The sequence below is a fragment of the Labrus bergylta genome, chromosome 3 (assembly GCF_963930695.1).
Source record: "Labrus bergylta chromosome 3, fLabBer1.1, whole genome shotgun sequence".
NCBI classification, from domain to species: Eukaryota; Metazoa; Chordata; class Actinopteri; order Labriformes; family Labridae; genus Labrus; species Labrus bergylta.
This window is the reverse complement of record NC_089197.1, coordinates 22,998,352-23,017,990: the sequence shown is the minus strand read 5'-3', so window position 1 is coordinate 23,017,990 and position 19,639 is coordinate 22,998,352. Positions and strand designations below refer to the sequence as shown.

Here is a 19,639-nt window from a genome sequence, read left to right as displayed (position 1 = left end):
ATTTACAAACCCTTTTTACGACTAGAAACAATTGATGGAAGGTCAATATGGGATGCAAAAAGAGTGACCAAAGAAAAACCTTGGATTTCAGGTTAAGTATTTAAATATATTATTCTTAATATATAATTCTTAGAGTTTGTCAAAAATAAAGTATACATCTGTTCCTGTTTCAAATGTATATGTGCATTTTTATCATCAGTGGTCCCTCAAAATAATCACAATTTAAGACAGAAAATTCCAAACTCACCAATAGTTAGAATCCATTCATTTATTTTAGTATCCTTTCAAGCTGTCAGCAGTGTAAACATGCTCGGAGCTGTCCTCTTACTGTGCCCCACTCTCTGTTTCACCATCACTCAGACTTTCTCTACATTCACTCTCTCCTGCTGCACCCCTCCCACCTGTGTCCTCCCTCTCTCTCGCCAATTAAGCTTTTGGCTGTTTGGGGCACTTTTTGTCTCTGGGCTTTAGGGTTGGTGCTTGGCTTCATATTTCATGTTATAGTTGCCTTTAAGTGGAACAATTTGTCGTCGGGGCGCTTTTATTTGACATTGATTGGGTGTTAATATTCCCTTAAATCAAGACGTAGGCCCTAAGCCCTTTAAAGCTCCTATGCGTAACTTTTGATTTGTGTTGATTTCGGCCACCCCTGTGAACAAAGTTTGACCTCATATCTCTTGGCTGATTTTGTAGTGAAAGAATACCTTTCATTTTTTTTCATGAATATTCAGTCTTTGTGCTGAATGTCTCATTTGCTTTTCCAGCTCTTAGAGGAAATCAGTATTCATTTTCAGTCTGTTACAAAACCAACTAAAACTCCCCCACTGGAGATTTAAGTTACTATTGGAATATAGACGTACATGCGTATATTGCGTTCCCAGCTCGGTATTTTTTGAGAATCATGAGGTTAAAGGAAGGACGCAGCCAGCCGCTCCTCGAGTTTACATGGTGAAGAGAGCCGGCCCTAAATTTGAAGTGCCCACGTATTCTGATCTTTATGGTAAATGATCCGGACTGCAGAGCGAGCAGGAGTAACAGACAGAGACAACCTGATTTTGCCCCGTTATTAATCTCCTTTTTCCAAAAAAAAAGTGATAAATGCCAAAGTCTTACCATAAAACTGGCTGTGAGATACACGTGTGTGAAACGGGAGCAAACAAAATACTGTTCACGGAATAGCTTAAAGATCAGAATACTTGAGCACTTCAAATTTGGGGGCTGGCTTGACCGCAGTCAGCTAGGTGCTCTACAAGGTGAAAATCTGGATCATGTTCATCACACCCAGCATATCTGTCCCATTCTCTGACTGTCAGATGTCTCCCACTGACTGGTTCCCCATTGAGCTGTCTGTCAGCTGGGACTCAGCTCGCAGCTCTGGGTTTGTTGGGGGTGTAGACTTTCCGACAGGGCCGTGCCAGCAGGACTGCGCGGGCTGTCACTATTTAGACACATACAGTATATCCTTCGGTCAGGCAGACTTACAATTGAGCCCTGTGCGAGGCGCAGTAGCAGGCTCCCCAGAGTCAGACCACTGTCTGCAGGCCCTGAAACCCTAGAGGGCCGAGTGAAAGGACCACCTCCTCCCTCCACTTGCTTTAGCTGTACAATACTGTGGCCAGCACAAGGACAATAACTTCCCCCTGTATTATTGATACCCCGGGGAACAGGGATCACTCAGCACAACAGGGCTCGATTCACCACGGGAATAATAAATGAGTAACCTAAGCCCCTTCATTCGTCCCTCCTCTCCCTGCAGGGAACTCGTGCTGGAAGAAATCATCTGATCAAACTACATGTTGAGATTGGAATATTTGGTTTAAATCCAACTTTCGGTCACGTCCTCGTCTGTCTTTGGAAATATTTAAGCAGAATAAACTCAAAAAAACCTAAATTATGTTTTTATTTTGATGTAATTTATACAAAAGTTAATTTGCTCTAAATGTAGCAGTTATGAGTCAATCATCTCTAGTTTGTTTGTCAAGAGCAGCACAAAGAGGTTTTTAAAAAATAGGGTTTGATGGATAATCAATGCTGATCGTTTGTAGCCCAAGTCAAAGCATTAGCAGAAAAAATATGATGTAAAATATGCATCATCTATATGCTTCAATGCTCTTATTTAAATGACACGTCAACAATGACAATGGATATTCTCATCGTTCTGGTTTTTAATCACATCCAAATTCAGCAAACCCAAAACTGAATTATGTATTAGTCACGTTCTTTACTTGTTCAGGTACTTCATGCTCAGTACTCTGGTTGTTGTTGTTGTTTTTTTTCAATTGCATGCAGTGATAAGAGCTACAACTACAGGAAGATAAGAGATTATTCAGTAATTTACTCATTAAGTGTGTCATTTCCCACAAGACGCCTAATGATTGAATTCTCATACTTGTCCTCTAGCACCACCATCAGGTCATAATTTCTATTTGTATATGTTTTTTGGGGTACTCCACATTACCTGCAGAAATAATAACATCCACAGAAGTCTCAGCTGCACTGTCCTGCTTATCAGCAAATCCCAATTAGCATGCAGTGCAGAGGATGAAAGTCAAACTCATAGAGTGACCATCATGGCTGTAGACTCCACATTTTCTTAACATTTAAGTTTCACTTGTGATATTAAGTTTTGTAAATAAATGTTATTAAATATATGGATATAATATTGGACTAAGGCTTTGTTATTATTTTTGACAGCCAATATTTTAACTACTGTGCTGCAGTTTGTGGTGTTTTCTCAGAATACATTTTATTTTAAGTTGAAGTTGATTCTGAGTAAATTGGACAAAATCTGAAAAGCATTTGTTTATTAAATCATACAAATATTTTAAAACAGGGTGATATGTACATTTCCAGGGTACAAATATGGACTTTAGAAGCCTTACAGTTCATGTTTACGCGTTGAGCATAGGGACGTCAAAGAGATCACAGAGGCCTTCATTCTCATCCAGATGAAATCGGTAGTCAAGTTCAGATGGGGGCGGAGTCAGGCGGAGGGGAGGAGCGAACACTGAGGAGCAGGGACAGAAACAAGATCAATTAAAGTACCTGATAGAGTCAAGAGTAACCAAGGTTCTTAGAGAAACTGTATGACAGTACATTTTGAATTGATTAAGGAACTGTAGTTAGTTAAGTAAAGTAGAAGTTTCCAGAAGTACAAAAACTAAATATACATACAGATAATCTAATGAAGAACTACTTCTTAACATGACACCACTCGTGTACTACATTAAACAGCATCTAATGAAAATGAATATTAATTAAAATAAAGAGTACTTACCTTCAGAGCTCATTAGCTGTGCAAATAAATTTTCTCTCATTTTTTCTAAAGGAAGAGACATACTTCATCAGACTTTTGTTAACAATCAAATAACCAGAGTTTAAAGGCTTAATATGCGATTTTTTGATCCAGCAGATGTCGCCCTTGAGCACCAGCATGAAAACAAAACAACTCGCAGTGCATTGTCGTGTTAGCATGCTAATGCTAGTGATCTTTATTATGCTCGTATCTTCACACTGCACGTAAATTTACCTGAAATGACTGTGATCTAGAAACGCAGTTAAACAGTGAGTACAGTATGTTATTCTTCTTTTCTCTAGTCCCTCAATTAAACAACTTTCATTTGCAAGGGGAGGAGTCAGCCGGCCGTCCGGGCGATATAAACAAACTGAAGATAGGACTCGGAAAACATCACAGACAGTGGGACTCAGGTGTTACACCCATTGTAGACAGTCATGACTCAGAGTTATTTTCAGAGGATAAACTTGATTTCTATTACATTTAAGTGTGAAGAATCGCATATAAAGCCTTTAAAGGGGACATATTATGAAAAATTCACTTTTACAGTGTTTTTGAACATATATTTGTGAAATAAATCCATCCAGTCCTTTGTTTGTGATCTACGCAAGTCTTACAACACAGAGAAAAGTGCTCTGTTTCAAATTTGCTCAACTTGTGACATCACAAGTGGGATTCTGGTAAAAAAAAAAAAAAATCCCCTCCCCTCCCTTGATATCGCCACCCATGGATTTCACCCCCAGCCTAGAACAAAACTTTTGCGCAGGTCTGACATTTTTATTCTCGCTACAGAGGAGTGGTGTGTACCAGGAAAACTCAGGGGGGCTCATTGCATTTAAAGAGACACACACACCAAAACGGAGCGTTCTGAGAGAGCTGGTTTATACAGGGTCACAAACCTCCTCTGGTGCCTGATTCATGTTATATTTTGACCAAAGCACAGCACAGATGTTTCATTTAGACCACAGGGGACTGTTTGAAAAGGTGGAGAAGGGGGATAATATGTCCTCTCTAAAGGTTATGAATCATTTTAAAACACAAAATAAAACAGGGACACTACCTTTGTTTGGGTGGAGTAGGTTTCCCATTTCTCCTGATAAATTACGCACTGGAAAAAGAAACGTCATACTAAGTCTCAAATAGATATTGTAGTCTGTAAACTAAGAGAATGTTTACAGTCTAAAGTTGGTAAATGAAACTGATGTTTTTGACCTTCTTTTCAATTGCACATCACCAAATAACACACTTCATAAAAAGTGTAAACCATAAGACTCACATTCAGATGATTCAGTTCTTTGTGGCTCACTATTCCTGAGTGATGATGACAGAAGATGGCGAAAGTCCTCCAAGGACGGCCAGGAGGGTTTTGTGATTTGTTGGACATTATCAGAAGCCTGAAAAGGTGAAATGATGCTTTGTGTCTCATCTGAAGTGGCCATTACTGATTTGGCTTTCTGTAAAATATCCTCAGGTGGTGGGACAGGCAGCACGAGACGATCAGAGCTCTCTGAGCTTTTGTTAAGCAGGACGACATCTATTGGCCCATTTATACTTTTCAGATGGATCTGGTACTTTGCTGGGCTGTTTAAGACCTGGAAGAGGATACATGCACTCACTTAACAGTCCAACAAGAAGACACTGATGTATTTTTCAGAGATTAACTACTTACAGCCTTTGGAATGGGAACATCTAGCTGTGTGCCCAGTGGTGCTTGTACTGCCAGAAGAGTCTGGTCTGGAGAGAGAGGAGGGTGAAAGATTCTTGATCCAAATTCAATAATTTAGTAAAAGACATGTAGGTGGTTCTTTTTCCATCTACTCTTCACTACAATGTAACAGCTTTACACTATTGTAGCAGTGTAAGTTGTTACATCCAAACCTAAAACAGCAGTATTTGTACAGATATGCTGATAATAGTGCAACTAACAAAAACAATGAATCACTGAAATATATATATATACATGTATTTTTTTAAGATTTATTTTTGGGCCTTTAATGGATAGATAGGACAGTGGATAGAGTCGGAAATCAGGGAGAGAGAGTGGGGAATGACATGCAGGAAGGAAGTCACAGGTGGGAAGCGAACCCGGGCCACCCGCTTGAGACGACAGCCTCCATACATGGGGCGTGCGCACTAACCACTGCGCCACCAGCACCCCAGAATCACTTAAATATATTTAGATCAACACACAGCAAAACTCCCCATAGCTGGAAATTCTCCTATAATACTTCATTGGATATTTAGGCCAGTAGAAATATATTAAAGGCAATCAAAGACAAATACCAGCTTTTAACCTGGATTTCCCTCATATGTGCACTACATGAAAAGCCTGTTGTGTTTCATATGTTTTACATACCTCTAAAATAATTTGAATAAACATTTAGATAAAAATATTGAATCTCAAGCTGTAAGTTAACTGAAAGATATATCTATTGCTGCAACCCAAAAACCATCAGGACGGAAGACAAATGAAGAAATATTTCATCAAAAGCAGAGATATGCTGTGTATTTTACTCTACTGAATCTTGCAGCCCTGTCTGCTTTGCATTTTTATCTGTATCAACAACATGCTAACATTAGAATAACTTATTAAAAAGGCAAAAATATGAAATTACCACTGAAGCAGTCGCTGACATTTTCATGATTCACATAGGTCAGAGTTGATCTGAGTTAAGGTTCAACTGAGATATTGTATCAGATTGAAGAGATTTGAAGGATTCTGTCCGTTTGTGAGACGGTAAGAAGACTGCACAATGGTCGACTTTATAATCACCTTTAAAATAGAATGGAATCATTTGTGTCATTAATAAATTACCAACATTCATTTTTGTGTCTTTCATAGTTTCATGAAATCTAATTGAACTGTTAAAGCAGGAAAATTGAAACGTTTTCATCAACTTTACAGTTCTGCACTCTTTGCTAAGTTTTTGTAAAAAAAAAAAAAAAAAAAAGGATATTGGCTGCAGTCTTCTGTTGTGTTCCTGATGCTCTGTTCAACCCAAAACTTCTGCTGGTCCAATGTGTGTTCCTTCTGCTCCAAGTCCTCCACTTCAGATTTTAACTCCAACAGTCTGCTGTTAAACTCCGGTGAGCTTTCTCCTGGAAATGCTCCCCTTATGTGGAAAATCAATTCATCAATCAATCTTTATTTGTATAGTGCAAATTCATAACAAATGTTATGTGAGGACATATGAAAGCTCAGGTCAAGACCATACCCTTTGTTAAACTATTTATGAAGACCCAACATTAATCCACCATGAACAAAGCACTAAGCAACATTTAGGAAAGTTGCAGTGGCAAGGAAAAGCAAATATATAATGGTATAAAACATGTTTGCCACACAAACACTGTATATGCATGTTTAACTGTAAGCACATAAGGCAGGATTAAAACCTACCTCCACTTTACATGGCTCTTGGATATTTTCACTATCAGACCAATACCCTCCAGCACGTTTGTTATGTCATAGATTCGTCTCTTCTTTCCAACAGCCAGCACACTGACAGCCTGAAAGAAAAAGAAAAAAAAACTATTATCTCCTAGCTATGCTTTGGGTGTCTCAAGGTAAAAACTGGTGACTGCAATGAACAACTGAGAACACTGAGGTGGGTAATGAGAGTCCAAATCAGCTTTGAAAACTCAGGTAAAACTTAAACTGGAGCACTCACTTATTATGTAGGTGTGTGCATTTCTAGCACACAATAGTTATATTGAATATAGCAATAGGATAGAAATCTTTGCGCATGTTTCATAATTCAAATATAGGGTGTTGGTAAAGTGTCACTTACTTCTCTGATATCCACCACACCGCCCTCAGCTTCTTGTAACATCTTGACAAACCTCGTGGCAAGTAAACGAAGGCTCTTCAGACTCCTTTGACACAAGATCTGCTCTGCCAAAACGGCTTCTCCTTTTGGGCTGAGAGGACTATCTTCAGGATTCATTCTGCAGGACATGAAATGAGGACATTTGAACTTCCCCTGGGCTCTCCATTTGGATCTGTTGTACATGACTGAAAAGATTTCACTTAATAAAAACAAGCCACTTTATCCAATACAAGCCATATATTCTAAATGTACGTGCATTCGTGTTGAAAATGTACTATTAAAAGAAAAGTTTTCTTTTATCGATTTTATTACGAAAAGTGATACCGGAAACGCTAACATTTTGAATAGTGAGCTTTTCAGTCGAAGAAACGCTAACTTGAAAACAAAGTGTGAACTTTGGTGCAAGTTTATGAATGCTAATTTAACAAAAGTGCTGCAAAACATGCATGACAACTGGTTTCTAAAATGGGCTCGGTGGTGAGGGAGAAAACTAGGAGAAGTATTTGTACTTGGGTAGTTACCTGAAATGTTGTCGGTACCCGCAGTACACAGAGAAAGTAAAGCTTACCTGAGGCAGTCCAAACGTCGAGGACCAATGAAACTTTCACTGTCTATATAAAGTTAGGCCAAAAGGTTTAAGCCACTCTTAAAATACACAAAAAATGCCTGTGTTTACAGTCAAATCCCAAGGGTCCCAACTCTGCTGATAACCCCCCCCTGCTGTTAAGGAGTGGGGCGCTTATATTTCCGGTAGCTGTATCTGCCTTCAAATTAAAAGCCTAAACTTTGAAGGAGCAGAGTCAAATACTATCTAACAACCACACACTTTTAAACGCACCCCTAAACACATACTTATTAAATCATTATTTGAGTTGGCATCAAGCCTTAAAAGCCTGTTTTTGTGTGGCTAATAATTATGTCCTGTCTCCTTTTTTAGGGAATGAGGACTCATAGAGAGAGTTTAGCCACTAGGTCCCTTCTCACTCCCCCCTTCCTGTTAAGACGGAGAGGGTCAGGTACAGTATTGACCTCAACTATAGTTTTTTGCATTTAATTCATATTTTCAGTAGTACTTTTACTTGTACTTAAGTAAAATGTCATTAAAGTACATATATATATTATATATATATATTTTAATATAAAGAGTATAGAATAGAATAGAATAGAATTACTTTATTGATCCCAAACTTTCCACATTTTCCCAATTTGGGATCAATAAAGTAATTCTATTCTATTCTATTCTATACTCTTTATACCTCTGCTTATTAGTGACCGACTAAATTACAAGATTCAAGATTCAAGATTTTTATTTGCCACATGCTCATACAGATGTGCAGTGAAATGTAAAGACTGTTCCGCAAGGCCATGCAATAAACACTCAAATTACTAATACACATATATACAGTAAAATAGAATATAATGTAAAATTTGAAAAATAATTATTTGAATATAGAAACTATAGAATATAGAATAATGTAAACAGTGTAAAGTGTCAGTGTGTAAAGAGTCCAGGGTGTCAAAGTGCAATGTGCAGATTGGAATGTGTGGTGTGTGTGCATCATGTAGTCACAGTTCTGTTCTGTTTAGTTCTGTTTATGTTTTTAACTGAGGAGAATGGAGTTAACAGTCCGGACAGCCTGAGGAAAGAAGCTCTTCCTGAGTCTTTCTGTGTTCGGCTTGATGTGTCGAAGGCACCTGCCAGAGGGTAGCCACGTAAACAGTCCATTACCTGGGTGGTGGGGATCACTCATGATCCTGTTTGCCCTGGCTGTGCTCCTCCTTGTGAAGATGTCCTGGAGGGTGGGGAGTGTTGTACTCATGGTACGCTCTGCTGACTTCAGCACCCTCTGCAGGGCTCTTCGGTCACGTACAGTGCTGTTCCCGTACCACTGGGTGATGTTTCCAGTCAGCACACTCTCCACCGCTCCGGAATAAAAAGTCTTCAGGACCTTCACAGAGACTTTGAATTTCCTCAGCTGTCTGAGGTGATAGAGGCCTCGCCCTCTTCACCTGACTGTCTATGTGCGTTGTCCATGTTAAATCCTCAGAGATGTGCACCCCCAGGTACTTGAAGCTGCACACCCTGTCCACCAGCGTCCCATCAATTCTCAGTGGGGTGTTATCCCTCTGCTGTCCTCTCCTGAAGTCCACAATCAGCTCCTTGGTTTTGCTGACGTTCAGGAGCAGGTTGTTGTCCTGGCACCACTGTGACAGGTATCCAACCTCCCCTGTATACGTCTGCTCATCATTGTTACATTACACACTCTTGTAGCCCACAGGCCATAGGTGATTGGCAGCTAGCTTGCAGCGTGGACCAGATAGGCAGCCCCAAATCTGTATACTTTCCAAGATAACTATTAAGTCTGTGCGTATACCACCAACATATTTGGCCTGACCTCCTCCACCCACTGTAGACAAATAATAGCTACCACTATTTCTGCGGTATACAGATTGGTCTGACAGTCTTTTGAAGACATATACTGGTATTTCAAATTCAGGTATGTAAACACCTATTTCGACACACCCCTGCTCATTCACTGATCCGTCTGTATATATTTTGAGGTAAATGAAATAACTGGTACACATTTGAATTAACTGCTTCTTTATTTATTCTCTATTCAATTTTCATTTCTAGGAGAGAAGGGGCTGGGTGAACTCTAAGGCCTCCATTCCATATGTGTTAGTACATGTACTCCTTGTCCGACCAAACCCACAACTCTGGAACCTGGAATATTCCCAGTGTTTTTTCCACCTCGTTTCTAATTCTGACTGAGCATCCACAGGAAAAGAAATTTCGGAATCCACACTGATAATTATTTAATAGCCCTCTCTGTTCCACCCTGTGTTTAGTGCATTTAACGATGACAAGGCTAACAGATTCTGTTTCCTGATGGTGCTCACAGAGACCAGTTGGATGCTTTCCTATCAGGCTAAGTGTAGTGAACTGTGTACTGCTTTGCCCAATAGCTGTAATCTTGCTAAAATAACCTCCCCATGTGTCAATGGTATTACCCTCCGAATTTCTGTACTGAGGCCTACCTGTTTGACTAGTTTGTCCACTTTTTCATTTCCACTGATTTGCCAACATGGGCATGAAGCCGCAACAATATGATTTCAGTGCCCTGTTCTATTGGTGTTTCATGATATGTAGCCTATATTAACTTTATAAATCCTGACGGACTCTAGGCTATGCATGTCTTCATGATGTTAATCTTTTTTTTTTAATTGTACAATAGGCTATTCAGACAACCATTAAGGCACGTTTTCCACAATTGACATTAGCTCTAGCGCTGATATGGTATGAAACACAATAAACAAAACTTACAAATAAAGTGTGAGAGTCTAATTCAAGTAACATACAAATCCAGTAAGGCAGCTAGTTTCTGTGTGTATTTTCAATATAGCCTATTGAAGAGACTATTGGCAAAAAGCTTGAGTTCATTCTTCCATCTGTTGATGTGGGGTCTGACCTTTAAATATTTACATCTATGAATAAAATGTTTACCTTACAAAATCGAATTATTCCCCAAGAAATCTAAACTTTTCTCCTGCATAATCGACATAACACTGAGAGGGTGCAAAATGACTTCTTTGGAGTTTAACTACACTCTCCGAAATGCCAAAATTCCCGTACAAGTTCACAATGGAAGAAAACATTTTCCACAGTTTTAATATCACTCTCAAGAAAAATCCAAATGAGTTTTTATTCAAATTAAATCTCATATGCAAGAAATGATTAGAAGGATAGATGTCATTATGTTAGGAGAGTGCACTGTGTCCCACTCCTTTGCAAGAAAGATTAGTGCCAAATGTTTGTATGTTTTTGTCCTTGCTCCAGGTTATTGTCTAAATTTAATTTGCCTGATGTATAATTTTTGAAATTTTGAATTTTTAAATGTATTTTTTATATAGGCTACAGCCCCCCCCCCCCCCCCACCAGTCTTACTATGTTTAATTAAGCTTGTTCTTTGTCTTAGTTTGTATTTTGATGTTTTAGGTTTATCCTCTACAAGTTTTTGAATAAATATTTGTTGAATCGAAATGTGTCAATAAAGAAAAGTGTGTGTCCGACTTCCGCATTGAGTCAGGTGCAGGTCACGTGGCTCACAGCAGCAGTCATATGACGGTGTGGTTGAGTTTGGACTCAGAGCTTTCAGGACGTTGAAGGGAAGTTGTTGCTGCGGAGATCATCGTCCTTCAAGCGCGCTGTCGTGTGGGGTTTATTTTAGTTGGAAGTGAGTTAAAATCCGTCATGTTGGCCGGTTGTTTGTTGGTGTGCTTGCTGGCCCTGTTTCAGCACGGCTCGCGGGCTCAGTACGCACCTGATGAAGTCACTCACCTGCCTGGCATGACGTTTAAACCCAACTATCGACAGTGGTCTGGATACCTGCAGGCTCGGCCCGGAAAGTTTCTCCATTACTGGTAAGACACGGAAACCGATTAGATTTGAGTAACCTCACAATAAAGCCTTATCGATATCCACCTTTTGTTTGTCGTGAAGTAGGCGAGGCTAAAATGTTTAACATGGCGGTGAATCAACTGAAGCTGTTGTTTGACTGTTTTGTTCGTCATTTGCAAAAGAATATTTTAGTCCTTTGTCAGTTTACGAATCTGTTGTTTCTTGCTGGTAACATGTAGTTAGTCTACATCTATCTTAACTCTTAACTCTGTCCATCTTTAACGTGTCTCATAGCTTTACTGATCAACCACTATCACCACCTTGTGGTCATCTGTAACAGCACTTGGTCATCACATCCCCTTTCCTTTTTTTTTTCTTTTTTAAAGATTTATTTTTGGGCTTTCTGGGCCTTTATTGTAGCGATAGGACCGTGGATACAGTCAGAAATCAGGGAGAAAGAGAGTAGGGAATGACATGTGGGAAAGGAGCCACAGGCCGGATTTGAACCTGGGCCGCCCGCTTGAAGGACTACAGCCTCCACACATGGGGTGCGTGCACTAACCACTGCGCCCCACATCCCCTTTCCTGTTGAGGCAACATAACAGGGTATGAACAAAATAAGTGTCAGGTTTGTTAACAGTGCTATTCTTACCAAAACATGTCGTAGCAACATATCAATATTTAGAAAACTTGGCATGCCATTGCAAACCTCTATATAAACATAAAACAGGTTGAAAGGTCTGTAAAACATTAGCTCACACACTGAAGAACATAACCTTTTAATTACTTCTTTTTTTTCAAATCACAAGTTCAGTCTTATCAGGTTTCTTGATTTCTCTTGTAGATCTTCTCACCACAGGTCGTCTGTAGGAGACTCACTGTCTTCTTCACTGAGCTCCTGCGTTTTTTTTAACAATCTGCGACGGTTTCGCCTAAAGACTTTTCAAACCATTAGGTTCCTCAATCCTGACTGTGGTCAGTTGACAGTGGGGAAAGCTGCTTGGCAGTTTTGTCATAAAATGACTTCTGCCTCATCTTCTGATGCTGCAGTCTTCGTTCCAGCTTTGGACGTCTCTTTTGTTTGATGTAGCTTGGCGGTGTTGTACGCAGCTTTCTGTTCACCAGCAGCTCGGCAGGTGATGTCCTGTCTCAGCTTCTGTGGAATAACGATTCTGTCTTGCTTGAGCAACGTTCATGACAGTCAGCTCACCTCTGATGTGATAAAACGATAAACAGGAACCTACAGGCTGTCCATTTTTTTTTTTTATATTTTCAATGACACTTTGCAGCTCTGTATCCTTTGCTGTTTCTTCAGCTATTTGTTTGGACTTTGTGTCAGATACAGGAAGAGCAGAAGAAATCATGTTCACATGGCTTTGAACATCCTCATCTGTCGTACTCACACTGCCTCCAGTGGGCGCCGAGACAGCATCAACAGCCACACTGTCACCCACGTTGACTGTTCCCGCCTCTCTCTCTCTCTCTCTCTCGCTGAATGTCCTCACATGCATTGGAGACAGCTGACTTGCCTTGCAAATGGTGATGGCTCCGTCAAGTTTCAACTCCGATTCCCTCAGTAGCCGTTCTCTGAGCTTTTTTTATACTCCACGCCACAAACGATCTGGTCCCTGATCATAGAGTCCTTCAATGTTGCAAAGTGACTGTGCTTTTAGCCTTAAGTCCGTATGGAAGCTATCAAAAGGCTCATGTCGTTGCTGCATCCGAGACCGAAAAATATATCTCTCGTATGTCTCGTTCTTCTTTGGAGAGCAATGTGCATCAAAGTTAAAGCACAATGTCCAACATGGCCTTATCATCCGGACTTTCATACACAAACGTGTTGTACACTTCTATGGCTTGTGGCCCTGCTATAGTTAGCAGTAACGCTACTTTTCTAGCATCCAGCGTCATCTACAGTCCCATTGCCGCGATATACAGAAGAAACTGCTGCTTAAATGTGCGCCAGTTGCTGTCGACATTGCCCGTGAGCTTCAAACTCTCCGGTGGCTTCAGAGCATCCATGTCTCTTTTCACAATCCACCACGCAGCTTATTTTCCTCCTGGTACCATGTTTTGTTCGTCATTTGCAAAAGAATATTTAGTCCTTTGTCAGTTTACGAATCTGTTGTTTCTTGCCGGTAACATGTAGTTAGTCTACATCTATCTTAACTCTGTCTGTCTTTTACATGTCTCATAGCTTTACTGATTAACCACTATCACCACCTTGTGGTCAACTGTAATAGCACTTGATCACATCGATTGATTGCGATTTACATCGTGACTAATTTGTCACCCAATTAAAAATACTCTGGTAGACATGCAGTACTCATGTAGCCCGGTAGCCTATTACTTTCTAAACAGGGGTGTCGCGGTACATGGTTCGGTTCATAACTCTCTTTGGTTCAGTACGAGTTCGGTCCAACAGGAGAAAAGGGAAAGTCTTGGGTATGCTGCATTTTTTTTAGGTTTCTTTAATGTATTTTGAACCGTCAGTAGCCTTGTGCAAGTTGGTTTGTTACATCTAGGTTCATTTAGAACTGGGGTGGTTGAGGGGAAAATAAAATCTACACAGAATTAAGTGGCACAGGACTTTTAATATCAGCCTTACATCTATTATCACTAAATATGTTAAAGTGGAGCTCGAAGCTCCTCAACTTCTATAGGCTAATTAAAGTAATCTGTGCTCCCCATTTCATTATAGTTATAGCTATAATGTTAATGGACTGGTCAGTTTAATAATTGGCAGTCTCTCTCTGCATCTTAATGAGGCTTGCACATGTTTTACAAGTACTTGAAGCCAGGGTCCTTTATTGATGAATATGGGCTCATAGCTTTTAAAGCCTCTGGACACCCACACAGGTGTTAGTGATTGAGACATGATTAGACCTCTTCTCTTTTGTATGTGGGTGTGGCTTTGTTTGACTGACAGCTCCATTAACCTTTTAATTTTGAAGAAACTATTTGTGAAGAACTTGAAGATAATTTACCGTACTTGTTGGGGCTTACAATTTATTAGATCATAAATTCTCACCATAGCTCCACTTATGTAATCTTGCTATACTACGTTTCTTGTTTTCTTGTGCCTGCTTCTTCTTCTGCGTTGGTTGTTCAATAGCGATTGATAAACAGTTTTAGGAGCATAATTGCCACTTGATGATGGTTATTATTATGCTGATTTGTGTTAGTTACCTTTTGTTTTAAATTAGCAATTTTGATGTTATTAATAGGCATAACATGCCATTAATTGTTTGCTGTGTTAAAATGTATCCTAACAATTGTGCTCATCTTTTGAGTAAGTTTTAAATATGGCTAAAGTTATTTCTCCTTTTTAATTTTGAGCGTGTTGTGTAGAAGTATTGTGATGTTTTAAAATATTACTATGTAACCTTGGTCCTGGTCCCCGTGCAGGTTTGTGACTTCTCAGGGGAACCCAGCTAAAGACCCTCTGGTTCTCTGGCTGAATGGAGGGCCAGGCTGCAGCTCGCTGGATGGTTTCTTGTCAGAGAATGGACCGTTTCATGTGAGCATACTGACTATGTAAATGGCATAACATGTGCACTGTTTAAAAGTGACTGAAAATGAACTTTTGACTTTCCTTTTCAGGTAAATGACAACGGGGCCACTCTGTACGAGAACAAATTCAGCTGGAACAAGATTGCCAATTTGCTGTATGTAGAATCACCTGCAGGAGTTGGATATTCATACTCTGATGACCAAAAGTATGCCACTGATGATGACCAGGTGAGTTCAGTGATTGACTGACAAACTTTGATAAGTAAAGAAAAGCTTACTTAATTATAAGTCTCATGTGTTCCTCTGATAGGTTGCAGATGATAATTACAAAGCCTTGCAGAGTTTCTTCGCAAAGTTCCCAAATTTCACTCAAAACCAGTTCTACATCTTTGGGGAAAGCTATGGTGGAATTTATGCACCAACCCTCAGCCTGCGCGTGGCTACTGGAGCTGCCAAAATCAACTTCAAGGTGAGATGTTTTTGGGTGATCATTTTGTGGCTCAGATGGTTTTTGCTCATCTGTCAATGCAACCACAAGCATGCAGTTTCTGCACTTGTAGTGACTCTTTACCCTTCAGGCACTTTTGTGAAATTCAGTTAAGACCCTCACTGTAAAGTAGGCTCTTATTTTAGCTGACAACATGAATATTTAATATGTCCTTGATTTTCTTTTCTTTTCTGTTTTTTTTTTTTTTTTAGGGCTTTGCAGTGGGAAATGGTCTCAGCAGCTTTGCTCTGAATGACCAAACTTTGATTTACTTTGGTTACTATCACGGTCTCTTTGGAGAAGAGTAAGTGGCTCCTATTTTGTTGTTGGGGAATATGTTTGTTGAAGAGCAGTTTTGTCCATAGTCCCAAGTGTTTTCCTCTTAATCTTTCGGAAAAAATGCACACAACATGCAGATGATACTTTCTGGCTGCACTCTCGATATGTTGCAACACTTCAAATGTTGCTCTCTGCAATGTTTCATGAGTTTATAGAAATTATTAACTTGCATATGTGAATGAAAAGTATATATATTTGTAGTCTGAAAAAAAAAAACGTGTATTCACTGTCAGATTGTAGGAGCAGATACTTAAATGTTTACCTCCGAGTCCTTCTCTGTATGTTTGATAGACAGGCGCATCACGAACGGTACTAATGCTCATGCTACCGTCTTGAACCAAAATGCAGATATTAAAATATTGTTTCAAAGCTGAAAAAGTAATGAAATGCTAATTCAGTTTAAATATTGTTAAGGTGTAATATATATATATATATTTTTTTTTTTATGTACAGATTGTGGCGTGATCTGAACACAAATTGCTGTGACAAAGAAGGCTGTAACTTTTACAACTCCAGTTCGGAGACTTGCAAAACCATGGTATGGTGCTCTAGTTCCTGAGAAATTTGCTGAGCCCTTTACTTGATGGTACCAGGTGACTCACTCAGTTTGAACTTTCCTTGTCTCCCTCAGGTGAATATCGCCTTTGGTATTGTGTACGACAGCGGCCTTAATGAGTATGCTCTGTACTTGGATTGTGAGGGTGGCAGAAGTTCCCACCAAGGCTATGAGAGGGCCATGAATCATGTGTTCAAGAACTTTAGGAGACATCCACACATCCTTAAGGTGAGTGTTTCCTGCTGCTTAAAAGTGCTGTGGGCCCATATACCTGTTTGTTAATGGAAACAAATCTTTAAAAGAAGTTTTCAGAACCAGGCCGTTCCTCCATGCTTCTGGGAGAGGTCCCTCCTTGCATCAACAGCACGGCTCAGGGGAACTGGCTGAGGAGAGGCGATGTGAGGAAAGCTTTACACATCCCAGATACGCTGCCACCATGGGACATCTGCAGGTATCTCTGAACAAAAGCAACACCTATGAAGTCCTCAAAATTATCTTTTCATCCAAATATTTTTTTTCTCTTAATGCTTTATAGCAGTCATCACCAAATGGCAGACTCTGGTCTGAATCCAGTCCCAGGTGCTGTCCAGTCCAGACAATAGTATAGTTTATTTTAAAGAGCATTTCTATTTCAAACAGCACTGCAAATGATGCTTTTACGGTAGTCTGTTCAAAACAAAGCAGATTTTCTTGTCTTTATTGTAGCAATTCCAGTGGCCAGGGAGTCACAGACCAATGCAGTTTTAAATTGTTACAAGTGATAGTACTCTGACTTTCATATATTCATTTTTCCCACGGGCAGAGTAAAACCAGTAGCCTATGCCTCGTTTGTGTCAGTACCCTCAAGATCATCAAATGCAGTTATGTCGAACATCACTACGAGAAAAAGCACACTTTAGAGCCATCATAGCAGCTCGCAGTCCAATCTGAAGACACCGAAAATAAATGAAGAGCCCAATATGATGGCTCCACCAGAATCCTGACACAATTATGTCCTGCACAGCTAGCAATGTTCTGTTTTAAAGTTGCTTTGGTTTTGGGTCAACTCAAAATTATTTTACTGACACAATTCCAGCTCAGATTTAAAATTCTTACTGGTCGAGGTAAAGCTCAGTTCTCTCAAAATACAAGAAACGGTGTGATAGCGGGATATAAGGAGGAGAGGGTGAGAAAAGCAGGTGTCATAGGTACATTTCAAACACAGATACAAAGACTAGAAAACAATATATATATATATATATATATGTGTGTGTGTGTGTGTTTATGGAGTCGCAAACTAGTGTTGGGCATAAAGTTTAGTTTAAATGTAGTTAAAAAAAAAAAAAAAGTTGTGCTTCAGGTCCGATGGTTTAGTACAGATTAAACAGTTAATTAGTCCAGACCATGACTTTAAAAGAGAACTTTTTATGGAAAGATTTAGAAAAATGTTAGACCCAAAAGTTGATGGCAATGATCAATCTATAGCATCTTCAGTGTCCCGACATGTATGTCAATGCTCATTTAATTGAAGCACAATAGAAACAGGCAGTAAATCGATTTACTTCAGTTCCTTATAAAATAACTTAATGTGTTGGTAAGAGAGTCTACAGCAATAGTTAGACCTCTGTGAGGCTGCATGGCAGTGTTTTGAGCCAAAACATGAATGCAGACCTGCTAGTATAAATATGGTGCATGATTCCCTCATTTAAGCTTGTTGGGTGTTTCTTTCCAAAAAACAAAGCAGCTTAAGCTGAATCTATTATTTTACAATAAAGACAGAAGAGACATGGTGGTAAATTCTACTAATGATAACTGATGTTTAAAAAAAAATTGTTTTTGAAGTACCGGTATGTTGTGCTTTATAATTCAGGCACCATTCATTGGCCGCTGTCTTTGTATCTGTCATTGCATTTAGGTAGTATGTGATACACATGTAGCACATGATCATTTGCACTCTTTTGTACATTGTAGTGATGTTGTTGGAGCACAGTACACAAACCTGTACCCGTCAGTGAAGAGTGTGTACCTCAAGCTGCTCTCTCTGGGCCTGCGCTCTCTCGTCTACAATGGAGACACTGACATGGCATGCAACTTCCTAGGAGACCAGTGGTTTGTTGAAGACCTTGGCCTGATGGTAGGAACTTTCATATTGATAAAATACGTATATTTTTTTAAATCTCAAAAGTACAACTAGATAAACTTCTTATACAACCAATAAATGTTCTCAGGCAACCACCAAGTACCAGCCCTGGCTGCATGATGACCAGATTGCTGGTTTCTACCAACAGTTTGGCAACATTACGTTCTTGACAGTCAAGGTAACTAGTATCATGTTGTTTTGTGTCTGTCATTAAAGCGTAGTTGTTTTGTTTTACAATGATGTGTTGGCATTATTGTGACGCTCCACTGTTCTGTGTTTCAGGGTGCAGGTCACATGGTTCCTCAGTGGGCTCCAAGTCCAGCTTTCCACATGTTCCAGTCTTTCATAACAAATGGCCCCTACTGAGCCTCGAAAGAGATCGCTGTATGATGTATACCTGCACTCATCACTTGTTAAATGGTACATTTTGTTTTCTCAGGGAGGATGATTTTTTTAAGGGAAAGGGACAGTTAGTACTAATTATTATATCTTCATAAAGTCACTGCATCTGCATCTGTTGAGTAAAAAAAGAGTAGGACAAATCTCTTGTATGGGCTTTCCTCTATTTGGATGTTATGTGACATAAAAGTGCCACTTCCAGCTCTGGATGTTTACAACTATCTTTGGCTAATGGTGTATGATTAAACATCCTTGTTTTAGCCAATACCTCAAAGTTGAAGGTCTGAAAACATTTAGGCACAAAGAAATGTATACATTTGATGTAGGGCATCTATCATGGCCTTGTATAGGAATTTGTGACTGAGCCTAGTTTTTGGGGAGTTCGAAGCACCTGTTGAGTTCTGATTAGCCTTAAAAACACCTCAGCTGCCTTGTTGGTTCATGTGAGAAAGTTAGAGCTCTATTTGAAAAAGTCCTTTGACCTCACCATTCAGTTTCATATTAATTGTACTGAATAAAATACTTGAGAAATGTCCTTACCTATATACTGTGATTGCACTGTACTTGTCAAACAAAGTTTCTTGTCCTTGGTACAGATGTTGAGCTGTTTTCATTAACAGAAGTAAATGATGTAAGGCAACTGGGTTCATTTAAACAGTGAAATTGTATCTTGTGTCTTTTTATTAAATGTTTGAACTGCCAGTC

At 39.5% G+C, this 19,639-nt stretch overlaps 2 protein-coding genes across 4 annotated transcripts; one reads left to right on the top strand and one right to left on the bottom strand.

Annotated features, from left to right (window-relative positions):
* Positions 1-2,789: 2,789 nt before the first annotated feature.
* On the bottom strand, positions 2,790-7,857 carry LOC110005860 (transcription factor E2F5). Of its 2 annotated transcripts, XM_020661138.3 has the most exons (10): positions 7,691-7,857; positions 7,084-7,240; positions 6,693-6,802; positions 6,253-6,408; positions 5,911-5,954; positions 4,965-5,029; positions 4,572-4,887; positions 4,356-4,403; positions 3,278-3,322; positions 2,790-3,007 (listed from the first exon to the last, which is right to left on the bottom strand). In XM_020661138.3, exons 2-10 carry the CDS (start codon positions 7,237-7,239, stop codon positions 2,892-2,894), a joined length of 1,056 nt encoding a protein of 351 aa, XP_020516794.1. In that variant the 5' UTR covers position 7,240; positions 7,691-7,857; the 3' UTR covers positions 2,790-2,891. The 2 variants fall into 2 exon arrangements, with proteins under 2 accessions (XP_020516794.1, XP_029138756.1); XM_029282923.2 differs by lacking the exon at positions 4,356-4,403 and having other exon boundaries at positions 2,915-3,007.
* Positions 7,858-11,234: 3,377 nt separating this feature from the next.
* On the top strand, positions 11,235-19,525 carry si:ch211-122f10.4 (Cathepsin A-like protein). 2 transcript variants are annotated; one of them, XM_020661114.3, is made up of 11 exons: positions 11,235-11,544; positions 14,930-15,041; positions 15,125-15,262; positions 15,345-15,503; positions 15,734-15,825; positions 16,314-16,398; positions 16,492-16,644; positions 16,719-16,867; positions 18,367-18,529; positions 18,624-18,713; positions 18,818-19,525. In XM_020661114.3, exons 1-11 carry the CDS (start codon positions 11,375-11,377, stop codon positions 18,899-18,901), a joined length of 1,395 nt encoding a protein of 464 aa, XP_020516770.1. In that variant the 5' UTR covers positions 11,235-11,374; the 3' UTR covers positions 18,902-19,525. The 2 variants fall into 2 exon arrangements, with proteins under 2 accessions (XP_020516770.1, XP_020516777.1); XM_020661121.3 differs by having other exon boundaries at positions 11,236-11,544; positions 16,722-16,867.
* Positions 19,526-19,639: the final 114 nt, after the last annotated feature.